The sequence below is a fragment of the Berghia stephanieae genome, chromosome 10 (assembly GCF_034508935.2).
Source record: "Berghia stephanieae isolate SIO BIC M18660-M18661 chromosome 10, UCSD_Bste_1.3, whole genome shotgun sequence".
Lineage (NCBI taxonomy): Eukaryota > Metazoa > Mollusca > Gastropoda > Nudibranchia > Aeolidiidae > Berghia > Berghia stephanieae.
Window position 1 is genome coordinate 30,419,866 of NC_088369.1, and position 22,500 is coordinate 30,442,365.

Below are 22,500 nucleotides of genomic sequence, written 5' to 3' on the forward strand. Positions count from 1 at the left end.
TGACTTCAGTTATATTACTGTTTTCAATACAATGCCATTATTACACTATTGATACAATCAATCAACTGTAAAAGGCTTATTTTAACCTTTTTTCTTAAACATTTATTTATATCTTATATCCAATTTATAACCGATTTGGGTCCTGTTAATATCAGGTAATATTTTATTTCTTGTGAGAATCTATTAAGAAATTCCTATACAAGTTAGTAATTTTGAGATTGACACTCTACAGCACTTTACGTTGGAGTGAGATCGAATGACAACTTATTGAGAAAGTTTCATCCACAACAATACTTTGATCTGGAGACAAAGAACGAAGAACGAGAAGTTTCCATCCATAACAACTATAAACTACATTGTTTCAGCTTTGGAGTGGTCAACTCATCAAATGAAGTCCACCCAAGCTAAGGTCAACGTAAATGAGTCGAGATATTGATATTCTGATTCATCTATGTATGCAATTATTCTAAATTTCTACCAAATTTGTCAAGAACATTGAGACCATACACAAACTTTTGCAAAAGGACATACCTCAAATTTCAAATCTGATTTAAAAGCCCACTTTTTCAAAATTCATTTTACACCATGCCGATTGTAATGTTTGTATACTATACTATTATTTATGTATTTGTATTTTGTTTCAATATTTCATTTTGACTATACATATGTTTGTAACGTAGTTCCTTATCTGTAAAGTGCTTCGAGATGTTTGGTTTCATGGAAAGCGCTCAACAAGTGTCTTATTATTATTATTATTATTATTATTATTATTATTATTATTATTATTATTATTATCATTATTATCATTATTATTATCATTATTATTATTATTATTATTATTATTATTATTATCATTATTATTATTATCATTATTATTATTATCATTATTATCATTATTATTTTTATTATCATTATTATTATTATTATTATTATTATTATTATTATTATTACTATTATTATTATTATTATTATCATTATTATCATTATTATTATTATTATTATTATTATTATTATTATTATTATTATTATTATTATTATTATTATTATTATTATTATTACTATCTTGGTTCTGACCTTTTGTGAAACTAGCATTTTCTTTACTGGACGGTGAGAATTCATTCAAAGCAGTAAAGGAACTGCTAGTTTCACTCATTATAAACCAAAATTGCCTCTTCGATTGTCATCTGATGCGAGTACAAAGGGAATTGGAGCTGTAATATCCCACATCATGTCAAATGGGAAAGGAAGTCTGATTCTGTTTGCATCAAGATCCCTTACAAAGACTAAATCTAATTATAGTCAGATTGAAAAGGAAGCATTAGGCATCATGTTTGGAGTAAGCAAATTTCACCAATATGGCAGAGTATTTGCACTTGTCACTGACAAGCCTCTGGTGAAAATATTTGGACCTAAAAATAGCATGTCAGCAATGGCGGCAGCAAGAATGCAGAGATGGTCAATGGAACTCAGTGCTTACCAATATGAAATTCAATTTTGGAAAACAGAAGAGTACTGTAACATTGTAATGCTTTTTCGATTACCTCAACGAGAAACAAAACAAGATGAAGAATTGGTTTCATTTAACTACATAAATGATCTACCATTCACAACGAAGAAAATAGCGGAAGCAACCTGAAAGGACTCGATATTGTCAAAAATTCTGGATAGTTGGCCTAATAAAATCAACAATGAAAGATGAAGCCTTTCTTGCAACGAAAAGTAAAAATAACCTTGGATTCCAATGTTTTACAGTGGAGAAAGTCAGAAAACGAATACTGATGGAATTACACGAGGGTCACCCTGGAATAGTCAAATCAAAAGCATTGGCTGGAAGTAACATCTACTGGCCAAATATTGATAAAGAAAAGAGGAAATGATTAAAAACTGCAAAAGTTGTTCTATGATGAAAAATACTCCAAAGAAAGGACCTGTCTTAACATGGACATTCCCCTCAAAGGGACAAACTTCATCTGGATTTAGCAGAATTTGGAAACGAGCATTATTTAATTCTAATTGATGCATATTCAAAGTGGCCAGAAATTTTCCCAATGAACAAAACGAATGCTTAACAAACTAACGATGTGTTGCGACATATATTTGCAATGCATGGATTACCAACAACTATCGTGACCGACAATGGACCACCTTTCACATCAAGAGAGTTCAACTAATTGTGCAAACTTTCAAACGCCTTATGAAATTAGACCAGACAAGAAAATCTGGCCCAGGTGTTGTTACAGATCAGATCAATGCCTCACGCTATAAGATATAAAAATTCCAGCAGAAATGCTATTTAAAAGGAAATTGCGCATTCGGCTAGACCTCATTAGTTGATGCAATAAGAGTGTCAACAAAAATCAATGGCATCAAATATCAAAATTCGTTCTTTCATTCCAGGAGACAATGTCATTGTCAGAAATCATCGACATGGTTTTGATCAATTGTCTGACGGAATTATTTTGCAACAACTTCGGTGCAGGTAAAAGGAGCAGTTCGTCACTGCCATAGTAATCAGTTGAATAGTTCTCATAGTTGTGATGAAAGTGAAATTGTTACTCAAGATTAATATGATCTTGAATGTGAAAATTCTCTATTGGATATAGCAGAAAATTCAAAAACGGATTACCTATCTAATTTATCTCACATGGATGACCAAGTGGATTTATCAGCACCTATTGTTAATTCACCTCAACAGTACCAAAATGAGTGTCTACAAATACCAGCTGATACAACAAAGCGACGCTACCCCCTTAGAAATTGACGACCAATTTGAAGATTAATTCTTTAATTATATAATGAACGTCATCTCAATGTTAAAGACATGAATGACAGTTTGAGCAAATGTTTTCTAAATTAAAGAATTTCATAATTTAAGAGAAATCAATTAAATGTCTTTAAAAAATTAGAAGGGGAGGAATGTTGTGATTGAACGTTATTGTAGTCAATTGTCGTAACTTGTATCGTCTATCTAATGTAGTTTCGTTCACAAGCGTCTGTTCTACTGACTACCTTGTTGGGGGGTCATTCTGTATCCAACCGTCAACCAGTATACATGTCTCTTGTGTTATGTTGTTTAATAAATATTCTTACTGTAATCATTTGGTTTGTTGATTCTTGGAAATATTAATATTATCAATTAATGATCTAAGAATACAACAGGTAGCTTGATTTCTATGATTTCTATCAAACTGACCTCGTGACAATCTTTAATATGTGATCAAACTTTCATCAACATACATGCATAATCCAAATAGTAACAACAACCCAAAGAACAAAAGTTGGGCTGTTCTGCTTCGGACAAAAGAGGAAAAATTTGATGCAAATCTGTAGTCAGTAATGCATATGGCTACCACGATTTCCAATCATCACTCGGAAGTCTCCCTATAGAGTTTATCAAGTGGTTTATGTCAATGTTCCAAAGCTCATAAGCATTCATTGCTTAGTACTCTCGAATGTCTTTTGAGGAGATCTCAGAGGTGCTCAATAAGATTGGGGTCTGGATTTACAGCTGGCCACTTGGCACCGGGGTCTTATTCTCAATTAGTTACACAGTTGCCTTCTCGCTCTGAGTCCAGAAGTTGCAAGTCCTCCTAACACTGTTCATCTTGAAATGTTGTTTTTCATAGCGATATCAGAGACATAAAAGAGGTGTTGGTTGTGTGTCAAGCTAATGTTGACCAGTCTGCCATTGATCTCTCACATGCCCTTGAACTTTGCAATAATAAAAAAGCAGCAGGCCTCGAAGTGGGCCGGGAAAACCGGGAAAAGCCGGGAACTTTATTTTGAAATTTTCCAACCGGGAAAAGCCGGGAAAATCGGTGAAAATTGTCTGGGGCCGGGAAAAAGCCGTGAGAAAAATTTAGGTGAACAACAACCCAACATGTATTCTTCCGCGTAATCATTACCCAACCTGCGAACGATCGACTTAGAGCATGGCAGCAGCCTCTTATGGTTTCCTCACACTACAAGGCCCTATGTTATGACGATCGACCCAATCAGCAAAGTCCGGTCCGCATTCGTAGAGTACACAGACTTTTACCATGTTTCCTGTGCATGACGTAATTATAGTGGTTTAGAGTCATCGCTGAAACACTGGAAGACGGCAATGGGATAGTTGCGTCAGTTGTTGAATAAATTATCCAGGCACGGTTGATAAGTAAAAAAAAACAAATTATGTTGTAGTTACATTTGAAACAAACAAAGTATATCACTGATCACTTGCACAACAATAGCGTAATACATCGACGGCGAGAAGCGTCTTTGTTTCGACCAGCCGGTTCGGTTAGATAGCCTGTGATTGGTCGAAGACTTAAAGACGCTTGATTCACTCAGTCGACTCATCATTGTCGACAAGACAAGAGTGCTAGAAACACACATCCCTCCCCTCATCTTAGTAGTGTGTGTGTGTGTGTGTGTTTTTTTTTGTTTGTTTTTTTGTGTGTTTTTGACTTGGTCATGAATGCGATTGTTAGCTAAGCTAAGAAAGACGGTCGACGTCCTTGGGCTACTTTAATTAATTTTCGTGACTTGTTATTCAATTATTTGGAGATGGCAGATTAAGGTCGTTTACTCATTGTAATTTGTACTAAGTTTGTTTTGTCTGTCTCTAGATTAACTAGCTTTATTTCATTCATGTGCAATTCAATAAGTAGGCCACAAGTCTTTGGACGCTACTTTCTCTCTCATAGTAATATTCAAATGTCTTTTTCTCTCTATTGATTTCTCTTCTCTTTGTCTCTTTTTTCCCCATTTCTCTCTCTCTCTCTCTCTCTCTCTCTCTCTCTCTCTCTCTCTCTCTCTCTCTCTCTCTCTCTCTCTCTCTCTCTCACTCTATCTGTCTCTCTCTTTTTTTAAATATTTTTTTTGCATGTTGACAGGAATACGTCTTAGTATTAATAGCCAGAGTCAATATATTTCTTTCTCTCAGTCTCAGCCACTCTCTTTTTCACTCACATCTCTCTCTCTCTCTCTCTCCTCTCTCTCTCTCTCTCTCTCTCCTCTCTCTCTCTCTCTCTCTCTCTCTCCTCTCTCTCTCTCTCTCTCTCTCTCTCTCTCTCTCTCTCTCTCTCTCTCTCTCTCTCTCCTCTCTCTCTCTTTTATTTTCCTTTTTTTTTCCCCACGGATGGTGTAGGCTTAGATACTGGATGGATATATATATATATATATATATATATATATATATATATATATATATATATATATATATATAGGTAGTGGTAACTGGTCTAGAATTGATGAATATGCTTGGAAATTACTACCTTAAAATTTTCCCTAGAGCCTGGAAAAAACCAGGAAAAAACCGGGAAAAAGCAGGGAAAAATATTTTCCTGAATCACTTCTACTTCTAGGCCTGAAGCAGGTAACTCCAACATTGAAAAGCTGTACAACCTCAGCTACTGACCGTTTGGCATGAATATGGCCAGGTAAACAGGTTCTCTCTCTTCGATGCTCAGTTTCGGTATGTTTTCAAAAGTAAAAAAATAAAAATCAAAGTAATTATGAAATGATGTCACAAAGATAATTTTTTTTTTTTGTTTAAAACAGCAGAAAACTCGTAAACAAAACATGTAGCAGACAGACAGCATGCCAATGTTCAATCACAATGGCGCGAAAGGTTTCTGTTTCGAGAATCTAAGAACACATATTTTCACGATTGTCCCAGTAACATTCTTTATATTTCCTCATTTCCGAAGTCAAAATATCAAGTTGTCTTACAAAAATGTTTGCTCTCCATGCTGTGATTGACAGGTTGCAATATGACAAAGCATGCATGTGGTTTAATAAATGTTCTTTTAGGTGATTTAAATTCTCGACTCTACCGCATAGTTAAACATAGTAATTTAGCATGTAAAAATATTCAGTGATTTTTGCACATATGCTTATATACAATTTTCTTTAAACGATGGTGCCTATTCAATTAAGACGAGACAAGGATATTTCAGCATTTTGTCAAATATGGAGAACTGTGTTAATGGTGACAAAAGTGAAAAAGTAGGAAAATGTTGAACGATTGCCTTTAAGCCCCATTTTTACCTGTCATCTGCATTTTTTGCCAAATTGGGACCTAAAATTTGCCAAATTTGCAAAAAAAAAAACCCCAAAATTTGCCAAAAAGACCAAAATTTGCTAAAACATTTGCCGAGGAGAACTACTCAGTAGAAAAAGAAAACTAGGCCTTTGATATACTCAAAAAAAGAGGCATCGATAAACTTATTGTAGTAAAGGAAAACTAGTCCTTTGATGTTGTTGTCTGTGAGTCTACGCCTTCTGGAAGACAAGACAAGATTGTAAAGAGAAAAACTTTGCTCAGCATCAGTTGACGAGCATGTTGAGAAGGCATACCGGGACGCCAATGCAGCGAGAGCTGGAACATGATCTGCCACAGACTTCCAAAATAGGGTCAGATCTATAATTCCAGTATCAGACTCTCCCACAGCAAAACAATCCATGACTGAAGTTGGAAGTGGAAGTGACTCGATTTATTTGACTTGAGAAATGAAATGACTGTGAATAGCGTTGTTACAAAGATTTTAAAGGATCTTTATCCGTAGAGAGTAGCTTCCCTTGGTTTGGGCCCAGGCAAAGCTGCAACATTTCTCAAGTTTCGCATATTTTTTTTTCGTTATTTTGTTTTCGCTTCTTTTTTTCCCAAAATTTGCCATGCGATTTGCCAATTTTCCCTAAATTTGCCACGATTTGCCACTTTTGGGAAATTTGCCCAAATTTGCGGATCGCCCTGATATTTGCGGCCGAAAAAAATGCAGATGACAGTTTTACTGCACGAAACCCCACTTTTAAAGCAATTGCAATGATAGACTATCATTGACACTCTAGCTAATTTCTGGAGAGTGGAAAACTGCACCTGTGTTCCACCACATATCAACTCTCTCATTGCTAGCACATTGTTTCACGAAAATGTAATTTTTAAAAGGAGGAAATTCCTCCTCTGAACTCCAAAATCGCGGATTTCCGCGGATCCGAGGAAAACCATCAGCACTGGAGAACCACTTCAAGGAAGACTAGTACAACACTGCTGTTTTTTAAATGACAAAGTAGCAATGGTTGGAGAATATGACTATAATACTGATAATCAACCACAGCCTGGAATACCAAAAACATTGTACCCTTCATATGAATAATGAATAATTAATATGACAAATAATGCAGCATGTATTATCTTACCTTTTCTAAATTTGTTTCATAGATGCCATTGAGTCTTTTGATATAAGCATCTCTACTTTTCTTGACTGCCCTAGAAATTAAAAAAAAAGGAAAAATGAAAAGAGAGAGAGAGAGAGAGAGAGAGAGAGAGAGAGAGAGAGAGAGAGAGAGAGAGAGAGAGAGAGAGAGAGAGAGAGAGAGAGTAGTTTACTTGATAGGGCTTTTTTCCTATTAAGGGGGAAGTTATAATAATTATCTTTTTAAATGCACACTAAGGGGGGTACCGCACTAGGACAAGACTGTCCTGGGACACCAACTGCACCTATTAGGACGGGACAAAACAGCGTGTCCCGAGCTGTTGGTAGTACGGTACCACCCTAAAGGATGCACCCAATATTGTTTTCTCTTTCCATTTGTCTTTTTTGCTACGTAGTAAAGCACAGAAATATGCAACCTCTATTTCATCCATTTTGATAATGCACTTGCGCAAGCGATACGCGAGGTGTGTCCTGGGACAGTCCTGTCCTAGTGCGGTACCTGTTTTGAATAGAAGTTTTCTTTAGTGGGACAGGACAAATTCGTCCTGGGACAGTCCTGTCCAAGTTCGGTACCCCCCTTACTGTACTATCATTCTTGACCCACTTAAAATTTAGACTCACTTACCCCCCCCCCCCCCCTTCCTTTTCGACCATCAATTGCCTTGTCTCAATTTTGACATCTGATGCCAGTTTGTCTAGACTTACACCATAAAAATGGGAGTGTCACCAAAATTCATGCAACTGAGCACAAGAGTCAAAATATGACAAGACATGATGGTGATTTTTTCACGGATCCACCATTTGACCTGAGATTTTAGTAATTTTACCAGAGGAAAATGTTTGACACTACGACAAAATCAGTGGAACATTTCCGAGAAAATCCCCAAATCCCAGAATTCCACGGAAGATATCGTCATATGATTCATATATAATGGGATAATTTAAAAATTAGCAAGGGAGTCAATTGAAATTGGTCATGAAAATAATGGTAAGCATAAATTAAACTTGTGAGCATTACAAGCATTACTGTTTTATGTTTGCAATGTCTCTTAAATTTTTCGTAGCCACTTTTTAAAATCAGTGTCTACAGATGCTTACCCCCAGTCAAAACCTTTCAACTCCACATCAAATCCATATCCTTTGTGGTCGTGAATAAATTCAGCATGCATAGCTGTGTTAAACATCACCTTCTTAGGAACACATCCAACATTGACCTTACAGAGATAAAAAAAAAAAAATTGTGTGACCAACGAAATAGTGTCCTCTCTGAAATCTGAATAGACGCTGTCAAAATCTACTTCCAAGTCAAGCAATTTGTCCTTCCTTGTGAATTTTCTGGAATGTTAAATAATCAATAAAAATGATCATTTTGAATTAGGGTAATGATTTGGTACAGGACTTTAAAAACCATAGATGGCGCACTTTACATTGGGCAAAAATCTGAAGACAAATAAGGCAATTGGTTTTGTATTATTATTTTTTTCTTTCCCTTTTTAAAAAATTTCAGTTCGCTTATTTGCTTTTTTTTTTGGTTGCTAAATTTCTAATTCCTTCATATTTGAGTTGTTGCTTTTGTGTTTTTAAAAAATAATTATCATTTTGAATATATATGAAATTCATTGATTCTACGCTTATAATTTGTCTATCTATGTGGAATAAATGGGCATGGAGTCAAAGTACCCGGGTAAACTACGGATACAGTCGGTGTTAGGGTTGAGTGAGTTAAGGAAGCCGTAGGGGCTCTAGCATTGTCATGAAGCAAAACGCCAGAACTAAGCATCCCAGATCTGCTGTTTTTAATTTCTCGCCTCAATTTTCCAACAAATTTCAGGGGGTTGTTGGCTTTTTTTGGTTTGGTTTTAGGTTGGATTTTTTTTTTTTTTTGATTTTGATTTTATTTCATTTTTTATGTTATTATTTTTATTGGGGGTTCTTTTTCATGTTTTATGGACGACAAAAATGTGACATTATAGTTTGTAAGAATAGTAATAGTGAAGCATTGATTGCTTTCTATCATGTGCAAGCTGATTATAAACCTGTGACTCCAATAACGCCAATGTTGATAGATATCTGTCAAGCATTCTTGGATGAAGCGGGACAGTTTGTCCCCCATGTCGAGTTTTTCAGGGTTTGTCATGGCTGGTGTTTCACATTCTGATGATTCATCCTATCTTCACTATCCAGGCGTTGTCTTTTGCAGTGCTGCCAACCCTAGCCTATGTAAATATGTACAATGGAGAGTCAAAATTAGTAAGTTTTGGAAAAAAATGCGTACAATTCTGCAAAAACGATATTTAGCACTAAATCTGATAATGGGCATACTACTCACTTCATGAACTTCTGGGTCAAGAAACAGCTTAAGTCCACAAAAAAGTGTATGAATACTAAAAATGCTTAAATATTAGAAATTTAATTATGTGTACAATCCTCAGCAAAATGTACCAAACTGGTACAATGAATGAAAAAGCATTAAAATACGCATTTTTTACATAAAAGGTTGGCACCACTGCTGTTGTGTGACTGAACGGAGTCCAGTAGCCCCTGAGATGTCAGCTCACCACTGATGGGTATATTGTTGTCCATTGTAAGAAATCGATTGAATGCTTTTGCCGAAAAGTTCAATGGATGAGGAACAGCATTGTTGATTTCATATGGCTGTTGGTTGTCACTGCATTTGAACCCTGCTTTGACTTTAGATAAAGCACTTAACAATAGTCTCGGTCTTTACTTTACCTGTTCCCATGCGGCTTTGGCAAGGTAGATTGCATCCAGGATAAGTTTTCTGACAATTGTTAAGGCGTTGGTGGATTTGTCTACATCAAGTCCTGCAAGAATTCTTCAATTCCACAAAGATATGTCCTTTTCAGTTCTTTATTATCCCTTGGTCCATAGATTGAATCAGAAAGGTAGTGTTGGGTGGAAGGAAAACAATTTTTATGTTCTTCAATTCCAAGTCAAGGAAAAGCAAAATTTTTCTCACCAAACTGTTGGTCCCATTGTTAAATCCATATTGGTAAACAATTCAAAAGACTCCCCTTTGAGTGCATCAATGTGGACAAGGACTGTATGGATCAATCAAAAGATGAGACACAAGTCCTCTCTGTCACCTTTTCTTATTGTTCACGGCCCAGTAGAGGAAAACAATTACAGGTATAGAATTGCAATCGAGTGGTCAGGGATGATGGATTAGATGCCGGGAGAAACTGGAATTTATCTCTAAGCCACTCCACTCAGTCATGATTAGTGAACCCAACAGGTTTGGAAACAAACACCCAGCTTTGAGTGGACTGAGATCACGTTTCACACCTTGTGATGCAGACAGCAAGTGCTGAGTCAATTAGCCTGTCGTGTCAGGTAATCCTTTGTTGTCAAACAATACGCATTGCACGTCTGACCTAGTCAGGATCAGAACTGCTTTTCTAGCATGATACGATATTTATGTGTGAAAATAGTTCAATGAGAAAAACATTTTCATTACTTTTTTTGGGTGTAATTTTAGATATTTTTTTCCAATCACGATAGGATCAAGGTTTAGCGATTAAGCAGAGAAGGTGTGCGATTAAGCGGGCGATTACATAGAAAAAATTCTGTTTTTCGGGAATGTGTAGCATATAATCCGAATGTGCTATTAAGCGGAGTGAACTGAACATGGCAGGTCTGGACAGGTAGTTCAAAACAAATATCATTGTTACTGACACGTTTTTCAATAACATTATTTTATGGTCCCCAAAGGTTTCATTTGCCAAACATTGTCCTTGTGGTGGTATTGATGGAATTTTGTCACAGACTATTTTGAACATAATTGTTAAGCAGAGGTTACTTTGTTGGCTTCACAAATCTTACAGATCTTGGTTTCTTAGCAGGCGTTCTAGTAACATAGTATCTTGTGATAAATCTAACTCCCTTATGCTTGACACAACCCAGCTTGTTTATGTCTCCTTTCTGGTATGTTTACCATGCAACTGTGTTATTTTCAAAGAGTGGCCTCACAAGGGAAAGATAAGCATTTCGTCCAGATGGAATTGTGAAGAGCTTCAGATTGCTGTGAAGAAATCTTGTTGATGTAAATAGCCTTTTGAGTGATCTTTCTGATTTGTTTGCCCAATTAAAGATCTAAACATAATTCCATGCCGAGATATGTACAGTTACGGGATTGTAACATTAAGGCGATAATAAATTCAACATTAGCATGTATGTATTGGGCCTACTGCATGGGTGCAAGCAACTGGACCTCAAAAAGCCTGCAAGTCTACTTATGACCAGACATATAACCTGAAAAAGCCTGCAAGATTCACGGAATTATCTCGTCATTTGAAGTCTTGTTCTAAAGACTTGTTCTCAGCATCTAGTCTTCATAATAGTAGTCCACAATTGTTGTATGTTTAATCCAAAGGTTGTAATGCAGTAATTTGTTAAGTTTCTTGTCACAAATTGCACAAAAAAATCAACAACAACAACAACAACAAAAAAATAAGCAATCAAATCCAAATCGCAAAAACCCGGCGACGTTTTTTTCGGTAATCCAATCGGCAGGCAGGCTGGCTGTAGCTGGCACTCTTGCACCCATGCTACTGTATCAAAATCTTATTTTGTGTAGGAGTTTCTGATGTGGCACATTATCAAATGCCTTGGAGAAGTCCAATATGCTTATGTCAACCTGCGAGTCCTCATTCAAGAATTTCATTAAGTCATTTGCTTTTATTAGAAGCTGATTTTCACAAAAGTATCCTTTTCTGAAACCGTGGTTAAAATAAATTTGTTCTTAGTACATTGTGGTCTCCTAAAACGATGTGATTACATATAACGTGCTCTGAGGTCACCGATGTCAAAGACATAAGACAAGGACTGTAGTTTTCCCGTTTCTCTCTTCCTTTTTGAATAAGTATGTGATTTTAGCTTTAAGAGCCTAGAATTTGGTATTTGCCCTGACTCTACGGAACGTTGAAATGTTTTGGTCAAACCTGGTGAAATTTTTTATTTTTTGCGCAATTATGTAAGGAAATGGTTTGGGATCTCATAAGGACCTTGGGCTTTGGACGTTGTGATATCTTTTCTACCCCTGATACATTGAGTGTTGATATTGGAGATTTCATATTCAGAACAAATGTAAAACCGGAGGCATTTGACTATTTTGTTAATCTGCAGGAATGAAAACTAAGCTTGAGGAGTCTTAGACGAATGTTTCCTTTCTGTTGATCTTTCAAAGGCACGAAATCAATATTTTTTCATATTTTACTTTTAAAAGGCTTTGGATTTTTGTCATTAAATCTTCTCTCTATATATACGTGTTAGAGAGAGAGAGAGAGAGAGAGAGAGAGAGAGAGAGAGAGAGAGAGAGAGAGAGAGAGAGAGAGAGAGTGTGAGTGAAAGAGAGAGAGAGAGAGAGAGAGAGAGAGAGAGAGAGAGAGAGAGAGAGAGAGAGAGAGAGAGAGAGAGAGAGAAAATAAGTAGGAGTGAAATATCTGTTCAATGTTATAGTTGTCATTTAACGTTATAACAAGTGTAACTAAATGACAAATTGCCATATTTATGGACAATAAAGATCTATTATTATTAATGCAGACCTATTCAGCTTGAATATAAGTCCACAACTGAAGACCTATGGTGCGACTTCAAAAACGCATTACTGGAAGCCGTCAAGGAGTTCATACCTCACAAGACCACCAAAAGCAAGACCAGCATGCCATGGATAACATCAAATTTAAAAAGAAGGATCGCAAAGAAGAATCGCCTGTACAGAAAAATGAAAAAGTCTGGTGATGAAAAACTAACAACAGAAATTCGCATCCTGAAGCAGACAATACAGCGCGAAATGAGACGTAGTTACTGGTCTCACCTCAAAGGCATCTTTAGCGATGAAAATGAAAATAAATCACAAAATAATCAAAGATTTTGGTCATATATAAAAAACCAAAAATCGAATAATGTTGGCATAGCACCATTAAAAAAGGAAGGACATCTCATTTCAGACCCCAAAGAGCAGGCAGAGATCCTTAACAAACAGTTCCAATCTGTCTTCAGTGAGGGAAAAGAATTTTCAAATGAAGAGTTCCTTAACAAGACATCAATGAAGACCACCAACACTCCTATAATGAATGACATTACCATCACAGAAGAAGGAGTAATGAAACTACTACTTAAACTTAACCCCCACAAAGCCAGTGGTCCTGACAACCTATCCCCCCGCATCTTAAAAGAATTGGCTCCATAACTTGCCTCAGGCATCACAGCCATCTTCAAGTCCTCCTTGGCTTCAGGTGTAATACCATCAGATTGGAGGTTTTTAAGAAAGGAGAACACTACGACCCGGCATCTCCTTGACATGCATCATCTGCAAACTAATGGAGCACATCATCGTCAGCAACATCATGAACCACTTTGAACAACACAATGTACTAACCGAATACCAACACGGTTTCAGACGTTTGCGATCTTGTGAAACCCAACTGCTGGAATTTACGGAAGAGCTGACAACCAATCTGGAGAAGGGACTCCATACAGATGTCCTTATCATGGACTTTGCCAAAGCCTTTGACCGTGTGAATCACAGCCTACTTATGCACAAGATCTGTCGTTACGGCATACAGGGCACAACCCAAAGATGGATTGATAATTTCCTACATGACCGCCAGCAAGCTGTTATTGTTAATGGATGTCGCTCGACTGAAGTACCTGTTAGATCGGTGTCCCTCAGGGATCTGTCTTAGGACCCTGTCTATTCTTGGCATACATTAATGACCTGCCACTTAATCTAACCACAACAGCCAGACTCTTTGCAGACGATACTGTAGTCTACAGCACTGACCGTGACAAACTGCAAGCGGATCTGCGTCAACTAGAAATATGGAAAGAAAGCTGGGATATGAAGTTCCACCCAGCGAAGTGCGAATCAATGTCCATAACAAGATCAAAAACACCCGCGATAACTGAATAACACTTACATGGGCATACATTGGAGACAGTGAATGTTGCAAAATATCTTGGGTGTCAGCATGAAAAAAGACCTAACATGGGATGAGCATATTAACAAGATCACAAGTAAGGCAAACAAAACACTGGGATTTTTAAGGCGTAACCTAAAAATTAGCTCCTCGAAAATCAAGGAAAAGGCATACAAAACATTTGTAATACCTGTTCTGGAATATGCTTCCACTGTTTGGGATCCCCACACCCAAAAATACGTCTCAAAAATAGAATCAGTGCAAAGAAGAGCTGCACGCTACGTCCTGAACAGACATCACAACACCTCAAGTGTATCAGACATGCTAGAAAAACTACAGTGACCGAAATAAGAACACCGCAGAAAATCAGCAAGATTAACAATGCTATTTAAGATCAAGCACCACCTCGCTGAATGCCCAGTCATCAAGAAAAAACTAATTCCAGCACCTTTGAGACAGAGAAGAGGTAACAACAACCAATACAGCCTCATAACACACAGAACACAATACCGTGGTTTTTCCTTCTTGCCCCGTACGGTCAGAGACTGGAACCAGCTTGACGCTAAAGTGACCGAAGCCACTACAATTGATGCTTTTGTGGCAAGTTGCTATGCAAATACTTAGACCTTACACAAACCATCACTGACCAATGTTGACGACCCCTGAATGTCCCTGGAAATTCATTTTAGACTAACGATTATAAATAAGGAATACAGAGAGATTAGAAAGCAGTTTCATATTTGCCATAATAATCAACCAATTGATTGTGGGCAATCAAAGGAAGAAGAAGAAGCTTATTATTTAGCGTCAAAGGGATGATGGATTAGAATTAGATGTCTTGGTTTAGGAAAAAAACTGGAATTCTGACATCAAGCTTTACCAGTGTCAAATTGAATTCTCTTGTTGCCAATTCTACAAATCTTAATGTAAAATTATGCAGGTAAACGGGGGCACATTTAATATTAAATTAAATGTTTAACGTTAAAATATAATCGAAACTTAGTTTCCCCCCTCCCCCCCCCCCCCCCCCCCCCCCCCCCGTGCGATCATTACAGAGGGGTCTACCCTCAACTTGTATCATCATGTGAAAAGTGATTTGCACAAGTTTCCAGCATCACTCCTCTAACTTAAAGCCAAAGTTCAATATCCAATAGGTGTTGCGAAGAAACTACGGAAGTATCTAGTTATCAGTAGAGTCTAGATAGTGATTATCTAGAGTGGAAGTGGGAGTCATTTCAATTTCTATTTCTACTAATCTCTTACTCTTAGATTTTTAATTGAGAAAAGTGAGTGGAGCAGGCACTTATGTTGGTAACAACAAGATATGAAGTGACCGCCGCGAAAATTTTTTTTATTCTCTATTGTCTTCTGGCACTTTTCTACTCACTTCATATCTTGTTGTTACTCTTAGATTTGTTCTCTCCAAAACATCTAAAATCAAAATGTGATGAGTGAGGAGAAAATATTTATCAAGTAGGAGAATTTAGCAGCAGGCCCCCCGGAGCCGCACACTCACACAAGTTCCACCCCATCTCGCTTCTTCCACGACAGCAGCCTTGATCCCAAATTCGGCAGCTCTCCTGGCACTTGCAAGACCTCCGGATCCACCGCCAATGACAAGATAGTCAAATGTTTTAACAACTGGAGCCATTTTCTTTAAAAATTGTGACATACGATGCTGATCCTAGATGTTTTTAATCAAAAGTAAAAGTTCAGGTTTGGTTATTGGTTGACAGTTTGCAGTTGTTAGGTGATAACTGATAAGTGATAAGCTATGGTGCTCGATATCCTAAACACAGATACCCAGGGTTGCCAGATTATTTTTCAACAAAATGCCAGGGGAAGACTCAAAAAATGCCAAAACACTCAAAAAAATGCCAAAGTCTGTTGACTCCCACCCCCACTAAGAAAACTACTCACTTTTGATAGACAATTTACTATCATATCCTGGTGGCTTGCGTGTTTTCTTTTCTTTTTTTTCTTTTTTTAAAAATTATACTAAATTTCCTGTTGGGGTAATTTTTTTTATTAAGAAAAGGTGTCATTTGAAGTATAATATACAAGAAAAGAAAATGCCAAATGAAAATGCCAAATGCCAAATGATTTTTCTAATGCCAAACGGTTTTCAAAAATGCCAGATTTTTGGAATCTGGCATTTAAAATGCCAAACTGGCAACCCTGCCCGGTACCAAGTCTATTACACTACTACACAGCAGGAGTGCCAGATTATTTTCAGGCATTCTGCCAACTGGATTAAAAAATTCTGCCAAATACCACAAAAATCTGCCAAACCGTATTATTTATAGTACCCCCTTTGAAAACTCATCAGTTTTGTTAAACAAAAAATTCGCAAGGCCGATGTCATAATTTTTTTTCATTTCCCAATTTTAAAAAAAATCACTAATACATAAAAATTGCCATGGAAAACGTGGAGTAGACCTATAGGTACATGATATGAATAATAACGGAAAATAAAATCTGCCAAATATCTGCCAAACTGCCAAACCGTTTTTTCTTTCTGCCAGACCACTTAAAAATTCAACAACAATGACCTTTTAATCAATATAAATTTATTATTACTGGTTTTTCATTATCACCATCAGTATGATCATTATTCATTTATCTATTTATTTATTTATTTGTGTATTTATTTATTTATTTTAATCTATAGTCAACCACTGCTAGTCTGAGTCACCCTCTCCGATGCACTCTTAAAATCCTCCACCTAACTCCTCCTCTCTTTATATCCCTCCTTTCACTCATTCACTCTTCCTTCTTCTATTCACCCATCCCCACCCTTCTATCCATCTCTCCATCCACCTACAGAATCTAGGACCCGCCTGGACGCCCATCCAACTTGCTCACTCGTCCATCGCACTCAGTGCCCTCTCTCTCTCTCTCTCTCTCTCTCTCTCTCTCTCTCTCTCTCTCTCTCTCTCTCTCTCTCCTCTCTCTCTCACTCACTCTCCTTATCTCGCGCCTCTTCTTGCATCCACACTCGACGCCCTTTCCTCACATTAACATTGTTTCCACATTTGACGTAATGTGATATTTTGTAAATTTACATATTTGTGTTTGTGTTTTCTGTCTCCTGACGAAGGCCAAGGGCCGAAACGTTGTTTGTTTTGTGTTTTTCCCTTATATATGAGTCACATCTACCCACTTTATTTTTTTCTCTCCAAAAAAAAAGGACATTTGGCAGAAAATCTGCCAAATTGGCAATCCTGCTACACAGGTACACAAATCGGGCTGCCAGATGTCTAATTTTGATTTCTAAAGTAGCCAAATAGAATATCATGTAGCCAAACACAACTAACAATTTGACTCACTTGGAACATTAAATATGTAAATTTACAAAATATCACATTTTGTCAAATGTGGAAATAAAGTTAATGTGAGGAAAGGGCGTCGAGTGAGTGTGGATGCAAGACTGGTCACACAAGTAGCCATCTGGCAGCCTTGTCCACTCAGCTCGATAAAAAAAAAGGTTAGAGTTCAAGGTCGAATTAAAGGTGTCGACACAAATTAGATCCATCTATAGAAATAGACTGAGATCTTACCGACTAGAATTTAGTATTGTGGTGTAATTTTTTCTGATACATCATTTCTTAAGCAAATATAAAAACACATGTTTTTATTTTTTTAAATGTCTTATTGTTTAAAAATAATGTGAATAAACAAAGGTTGTTATTTACAGTTAATGAAAAATTTTACTGGTATATTTTCTCGTTCGTCATCGCTTCATGGCAACTGTGTATACAACATGGTGGATTCAATCTAACCTTACATCGGGGTGACAGCAAAATATCAACAACAACAAAATTAATCTGAAGTCACCTTTAACGCCTTTTAATAAATTGAGGTGACCTATTGTCTATATATTGTTATAGAATTATATAATTTGAAACAATAAGGTGGGGTTTTTTTGTTAAACAAATAATAACAATCACATTCAAATGTCTAGTCTACCACCAATAGTTATTGATAGATCGTAAGTTTAGTAAATATATCGTTTTATTTTTTAAATTCCATTTTGTTGAATGTCAATTTCATTTTGTAAAATTTGCATAGTTAGTGATAACTTATACTTATCAAACCATTAACACACTCATACCGAAAGCGCTTTGAGGCTTCAGCATTTAGCGCTATGTAGTAACTACCGTGATTGCCAGAACTCGGTATTCTGGCTGTAGGACTCCATGGCTAGGATGGGTCCAGATGGCCGGTGAATCACGGAATTACTGAGTTAAAACTAGATATTAAATAGATAATGTTAAAGTATAAAAATATAGCTTACCCTGAATCTAGTCGTAATGGTAGATAGGTCAAGAGAAGGTCTGTGTGTGAGTCTAAAGGAGTAGGTGTAGAGAATGAAGTGAGGAGTAAGTGTACAGTAGGTAAGTCTGGAAGTCAGTGTAGTAGGTAAGAGTCGTAGGTAAGAGTGTGTATCGAGAGGTCCACTCGGCTTTATATGAGCCGGGTCAGCTCGGGACGAGGCAGAGCGGAAGTAGGAATGACCATTGCCAAGGTCACTAGCCGTACGATTGTTTACGGCTAGAGATCCCTACACTGCTCCCCCCTCAAAAAGGGCAGGGTGGCTGGATGTGCGGTACTCACCTGCACCTTTCTGGAGCTCTCGGTATTACAGTGAACTAAAGGAGAGGAGCCCTTATCTAGGGCGTAGCAACAAAAAAAGGGGGGGGGTAAAATAAAATGAAGGCCCTTTCCTAGGGCCGAACAAAACATAAAGAAGGCCCTTACCTAGGGCTGAAATAAAAGGAAAGCCCTTTCCTGGGGCTGGGGCAAAAATAAATCTATTTACACGGTTGCTCGCCCTAGCACCTAGCTGTCTAAGACAGAGCTGTGGAGGGACAGCTCCATCGAGGGCTCCCTCTCCTTCATTCTTTTATTCTCCTCCCGGAGACGGGTGACCTCAGCCGCCTCGGTCCGGAGGGAGGCCAGCTCCTGCCTGGCCCTCTTAAGCTGATTCCGCAGGCTGCGGAAGTCCCCCCGGCTGCGGCAAGATCTGTCTCGGCGGTCGGCTTGCTCTTGGTCCTCCCTCCAATGCCTGCTGGGAGGCCGATCGCGGCTCTGTCGGGCCGGGGTACTCGTTCTGTGGGCCCGACGGGGCGAGCGGGACCGTCTCCTGCGGTCACGGGGCCTCCGTTCCTGGTTAGAGTTAGAGGCGACGGGGGAGGTCCGGGATCTTCTCCCAAGTCTCGAGGTGATTGGAGGTGTCCTCGAGCGTCTAGTGGAATTTCTCCAGGGTTGCCTGCGATTCTGAATCGCGTGCTCCGGGTTACGAATCGCAAGAAATCCCGGAAGAGGGTCACATCCTGTGAGAAAGAGGTCATCTGCGGAGATTAAAGAAAAAGATTAGTGAGAACAGGATGGGCAAATGAAAGTGTTCAGTTGCCTCGCTTGGTTCCTCGTCAGGTTGACACACCTGTGATGGAACCAGTCGAAACACCTGTCACACGCAACCATGAGGTCTCCATCGTCCGGCTTTCCACAAGTACAGTAAGTAATTTCCTGGCCAGACTCGATGGCCTCCCTTTCCTTTCGGATCCAGGCTGGGATAGTCCGGTCCCAACATGGCTTCAGGTGGTCATGGTTGACTGTCTTAATCTCCGAGTTTCTGAATTTGACAACGTATGTGGCGGGGGTCAGGACTGTGGAGATGATGGCTGGTCCAGTCCATACAGGTTTCAGCTTACTGGACTTTCCTTTCACATTCGATTTATCCAGGTAATAAACCGCCTGTCCCCTCTTGAAGGAATGGACGTGGGCTTTGATGTCGTAGTCCCTCTTCGTCCTCTTGAGCTCAGTTCGGAGGGTGGTTCTCGCAGTCTCATGGGCTATCTCTAACCCCTGCTGTAGAGAGTTGACATAATCTTCAGGAGACTGTGGGTTAGTATGTTTCCCTGGTATAACCAATTCCACAGGTGTGCTCAATTCCCTTCCTAACATCAACTTGTTGGGTGTAAAGCCAGTGTGCCGATTCACAGATGAACGAAGAGCTGAGGCGATGAGATGTATGTTGGCATCCCAGTCGTCCTGCTTTTTGTCGACGAAGCTCCTGATAGCTGCCATCAATGTCCTGTTCATCCTCTCCACTTGGCCGTTTGCCGAAGGGCGATAAGCAGTTGTCCTAGCCTTGTGGATGTGAAGTAAGCGGCACGTTTCTTTGAAGAGCTGGCTTTCGAAGTTTCTTCCTTGGTCGGAGACGATCTGTAGTGGGTAGCCGAATCTGCAGAAGAAGTTGTTAACAGCAGCTCTGGCCGTCTCTTCAGCCCCTTGAGAAGGTAGCGGTATGCACTCCACCCATTTCGTAAATTGGTCCACCATCATAAGGATGTGCTCATTTCCAGATTTAGAGCGAGGCAGTGGCCCTATGAAGTCAATGTGAACCTTCTCCATGGGGATACCTGCATGGTAAGTTGTGCATGGGTATCTCGCTTTCCTCTGTGGCGTTTTATTCTGATTGCAGACGGGGCATTCCCTTACATATTTCTTTATATCAGATGTCATCCTGTACCAAAAGTAGGAAGTAGATATTCTCGCCTTGGTACGTCTGATTCCCTGATGTCCCGAGCTGGGGATATCGTGGCACAGTTTCAGGATGTGGGGTTTTAAAGACGTAGGTATGACAAGGAGGTCTCGTGGGCCTTCGTCTCTTCTGTATAAGGCTCCATCGATCAGGAAGAACAGGTTGCGGTGCACCCAGTAGAACTTTACTTCCTGGCCGGACAGCATTAAGTCCGACATTTCTGGGTCTGCTCCTAATTTCAACCATAATAGCAGGTGGGTCATGTGATGATCATCCGACTGCAGCTTCCTGACATCCTCCATGTCAATGTCGTCAAGGCCAACTTGTGTCGAGTCGTCTTGTCTTACAACTTGTATTTTGTGTCCACCCTCATTTGTAATATTCAACCCATTGACAATTGTGTCAGGGGACCTGAGGGGGACAGCACAGCTCACTCCTGACGTCATCCGGGTGGAGTTGCTCAATTTGCTGATCTGTTGCACTTTGCATCCACCCTCGTTTATGATATTCGACCCAGTGACAATTGTGTCAGGGGACCCGAGGGGGACGACATAGTCTACTTCTGATTCAAAGGTTCCCCATCTCTCCTGTGTTCGATCCGCCACAAGGCAATTCTGATAACGCCTTGTGAGGACGGTAGTGTTGGCAAGTGTCCGTCGTGGGAGGTCGAGATAAGGCATCAGCATTCATGTGCAGTGAACCAGAGCGGTGAACTATCCTCATGTTGTATTGACTGAGTTCTTCGATCCATCGGGCCAGTTGACCTCAATCCTCTTGAAGTTCATGAGCCAAGTAAGGCAGCGATGATCCGTTCGTACAGTGAATTCGCTGCCTAAGAGGTAGTGACGGAAGTGATTGGTAAAGCGCACAATTGCAAGTAGCTCCTTCCTGGTAGTGCAATAGCGCCGCTGAAGGGGTGTCAGGGTGAAGCTCCCATATGCAATCACCTTCTCTTCCTCTTCTTGGATCTGAATCAATTCAGCTCCGATGGCGAAATCTGAAGCATCAGTATCGAGGATGAAGTGGCCTGTCGTAGTGGGAATGGCCAAGATCGGTGGGGAAGTAAGGCGTAGCTTGATCTCCTCAAAGGCTGCCTGCTGCTCATCACCCCAGAGTTATTGGTCTCCTTTGATTTCATGGTAGAGACGTCAAAATAATTAATGATCTCCTTGTTCCTGAAAAGTGCCTCCAGGTCATCCATAGTGAGGATATCTCGCTCTTGGCGAAGCTGGATAACCTTCTTGGCATTCCTCTCCGAGATATTAAAATCGATGAGCTGCTCTAGGGAGCAGAAATTCACAAGAATTTTTCCTTCGGAGGTCACGTTGGAAGACATTTTACTAAATTCTGATAATGAATCATAGAGAATAGAATTAGTAAATGGAAACAAATAATTCGAAAACATCAAGGAATCATTACGCCATGCAAGCAATCAATGCAAGCTAAAAGCACAAAACAAAATCAAGCGGGCTCAAAGCCAAGTAATAAAACCAGCACAAGCATGAAGCCAAAAACAATATAATTAGGCCAAGCTCATGCCAAAGCAAGAAAATGTAAAAATATAATATATGAAGCATTTGTATATAATAGAGCAAAGATCACAGAGTAATCCAATGATAACAATCTACACATCTTCACAACAAAGCAATTGCTCCAGGTCGCAGTCATGGCCATGTCGTGCACCAACACTTCACTGACCCATGGTGCGCGACCCGAGCACAAACATCACAACATGTATCATGTGATTCATCAAGAATTAGGTCCCCCAACTCGAACCTTGGTCGCAACAGATAATGCACCAACATCTCTC

General features: G+C 39.0%; 2 protein-coding genes across 4 annotated transcripts in view; one reads left to right on the forward strand and one right to left on the reverse strand.

Annotated features, from left to right (window-relative positions):
* The window catches only part of LOC144980956 (glutathione reductase, mitochondrial-like), a 42,356-nt gene extending 26,412 nt beyond the window's left edge, over window positions 1–15,944 (reverse strand). Inside the window, exons 1-3 of one of the 2 annotated variants that reach the window (XM_078928958.1) lie at window positions 15,657–15,944; window positions 8,298–8,413; window positions 7,183–7,252 (exon numbers count right to left, since the gene is read on the reverse strand). In XM_078928958.1, coding sequence (XP_078785084.1) covers window positions 7,183–7,252; window positions 8,298–8,413; window positions 15,657–15,812 — 342 coding nt within the window. In that variant the 5' untranslated portion in view covers window positions 15,813–15,944. The remainder of the gene's footprint in view (window positions 1–7,182; window positions 7,253–8,297; window positions 8,414–15,656) is intronic. The other variant, XM_078928959.1, reaches the window with a different exon arrangement.
* Window positions 15,945–17,879: 1,935 nt separating this feature from the next.
* The window catches only part of LOC144980957 (A-kinase anchor protein 14-like), a 14,341-nt gene continuing 9,720 nt past the window's right edge, over window positions 17,880–22,500 (forward strand). Inside the window, exon 1 of one of the 2 annotated variants that reach the window (XM_078928960.1) lies at window positions 17,880–18,002. The gene's annotated coding sequence lies outside the window, so the exon portion shown is untranslated. Of the gene's footprint in view, window positions 18,055–22,500 lie in introns of both variants that reach the window. The other variant, XM_078928961.1, reaches the window with a different exon arrangement.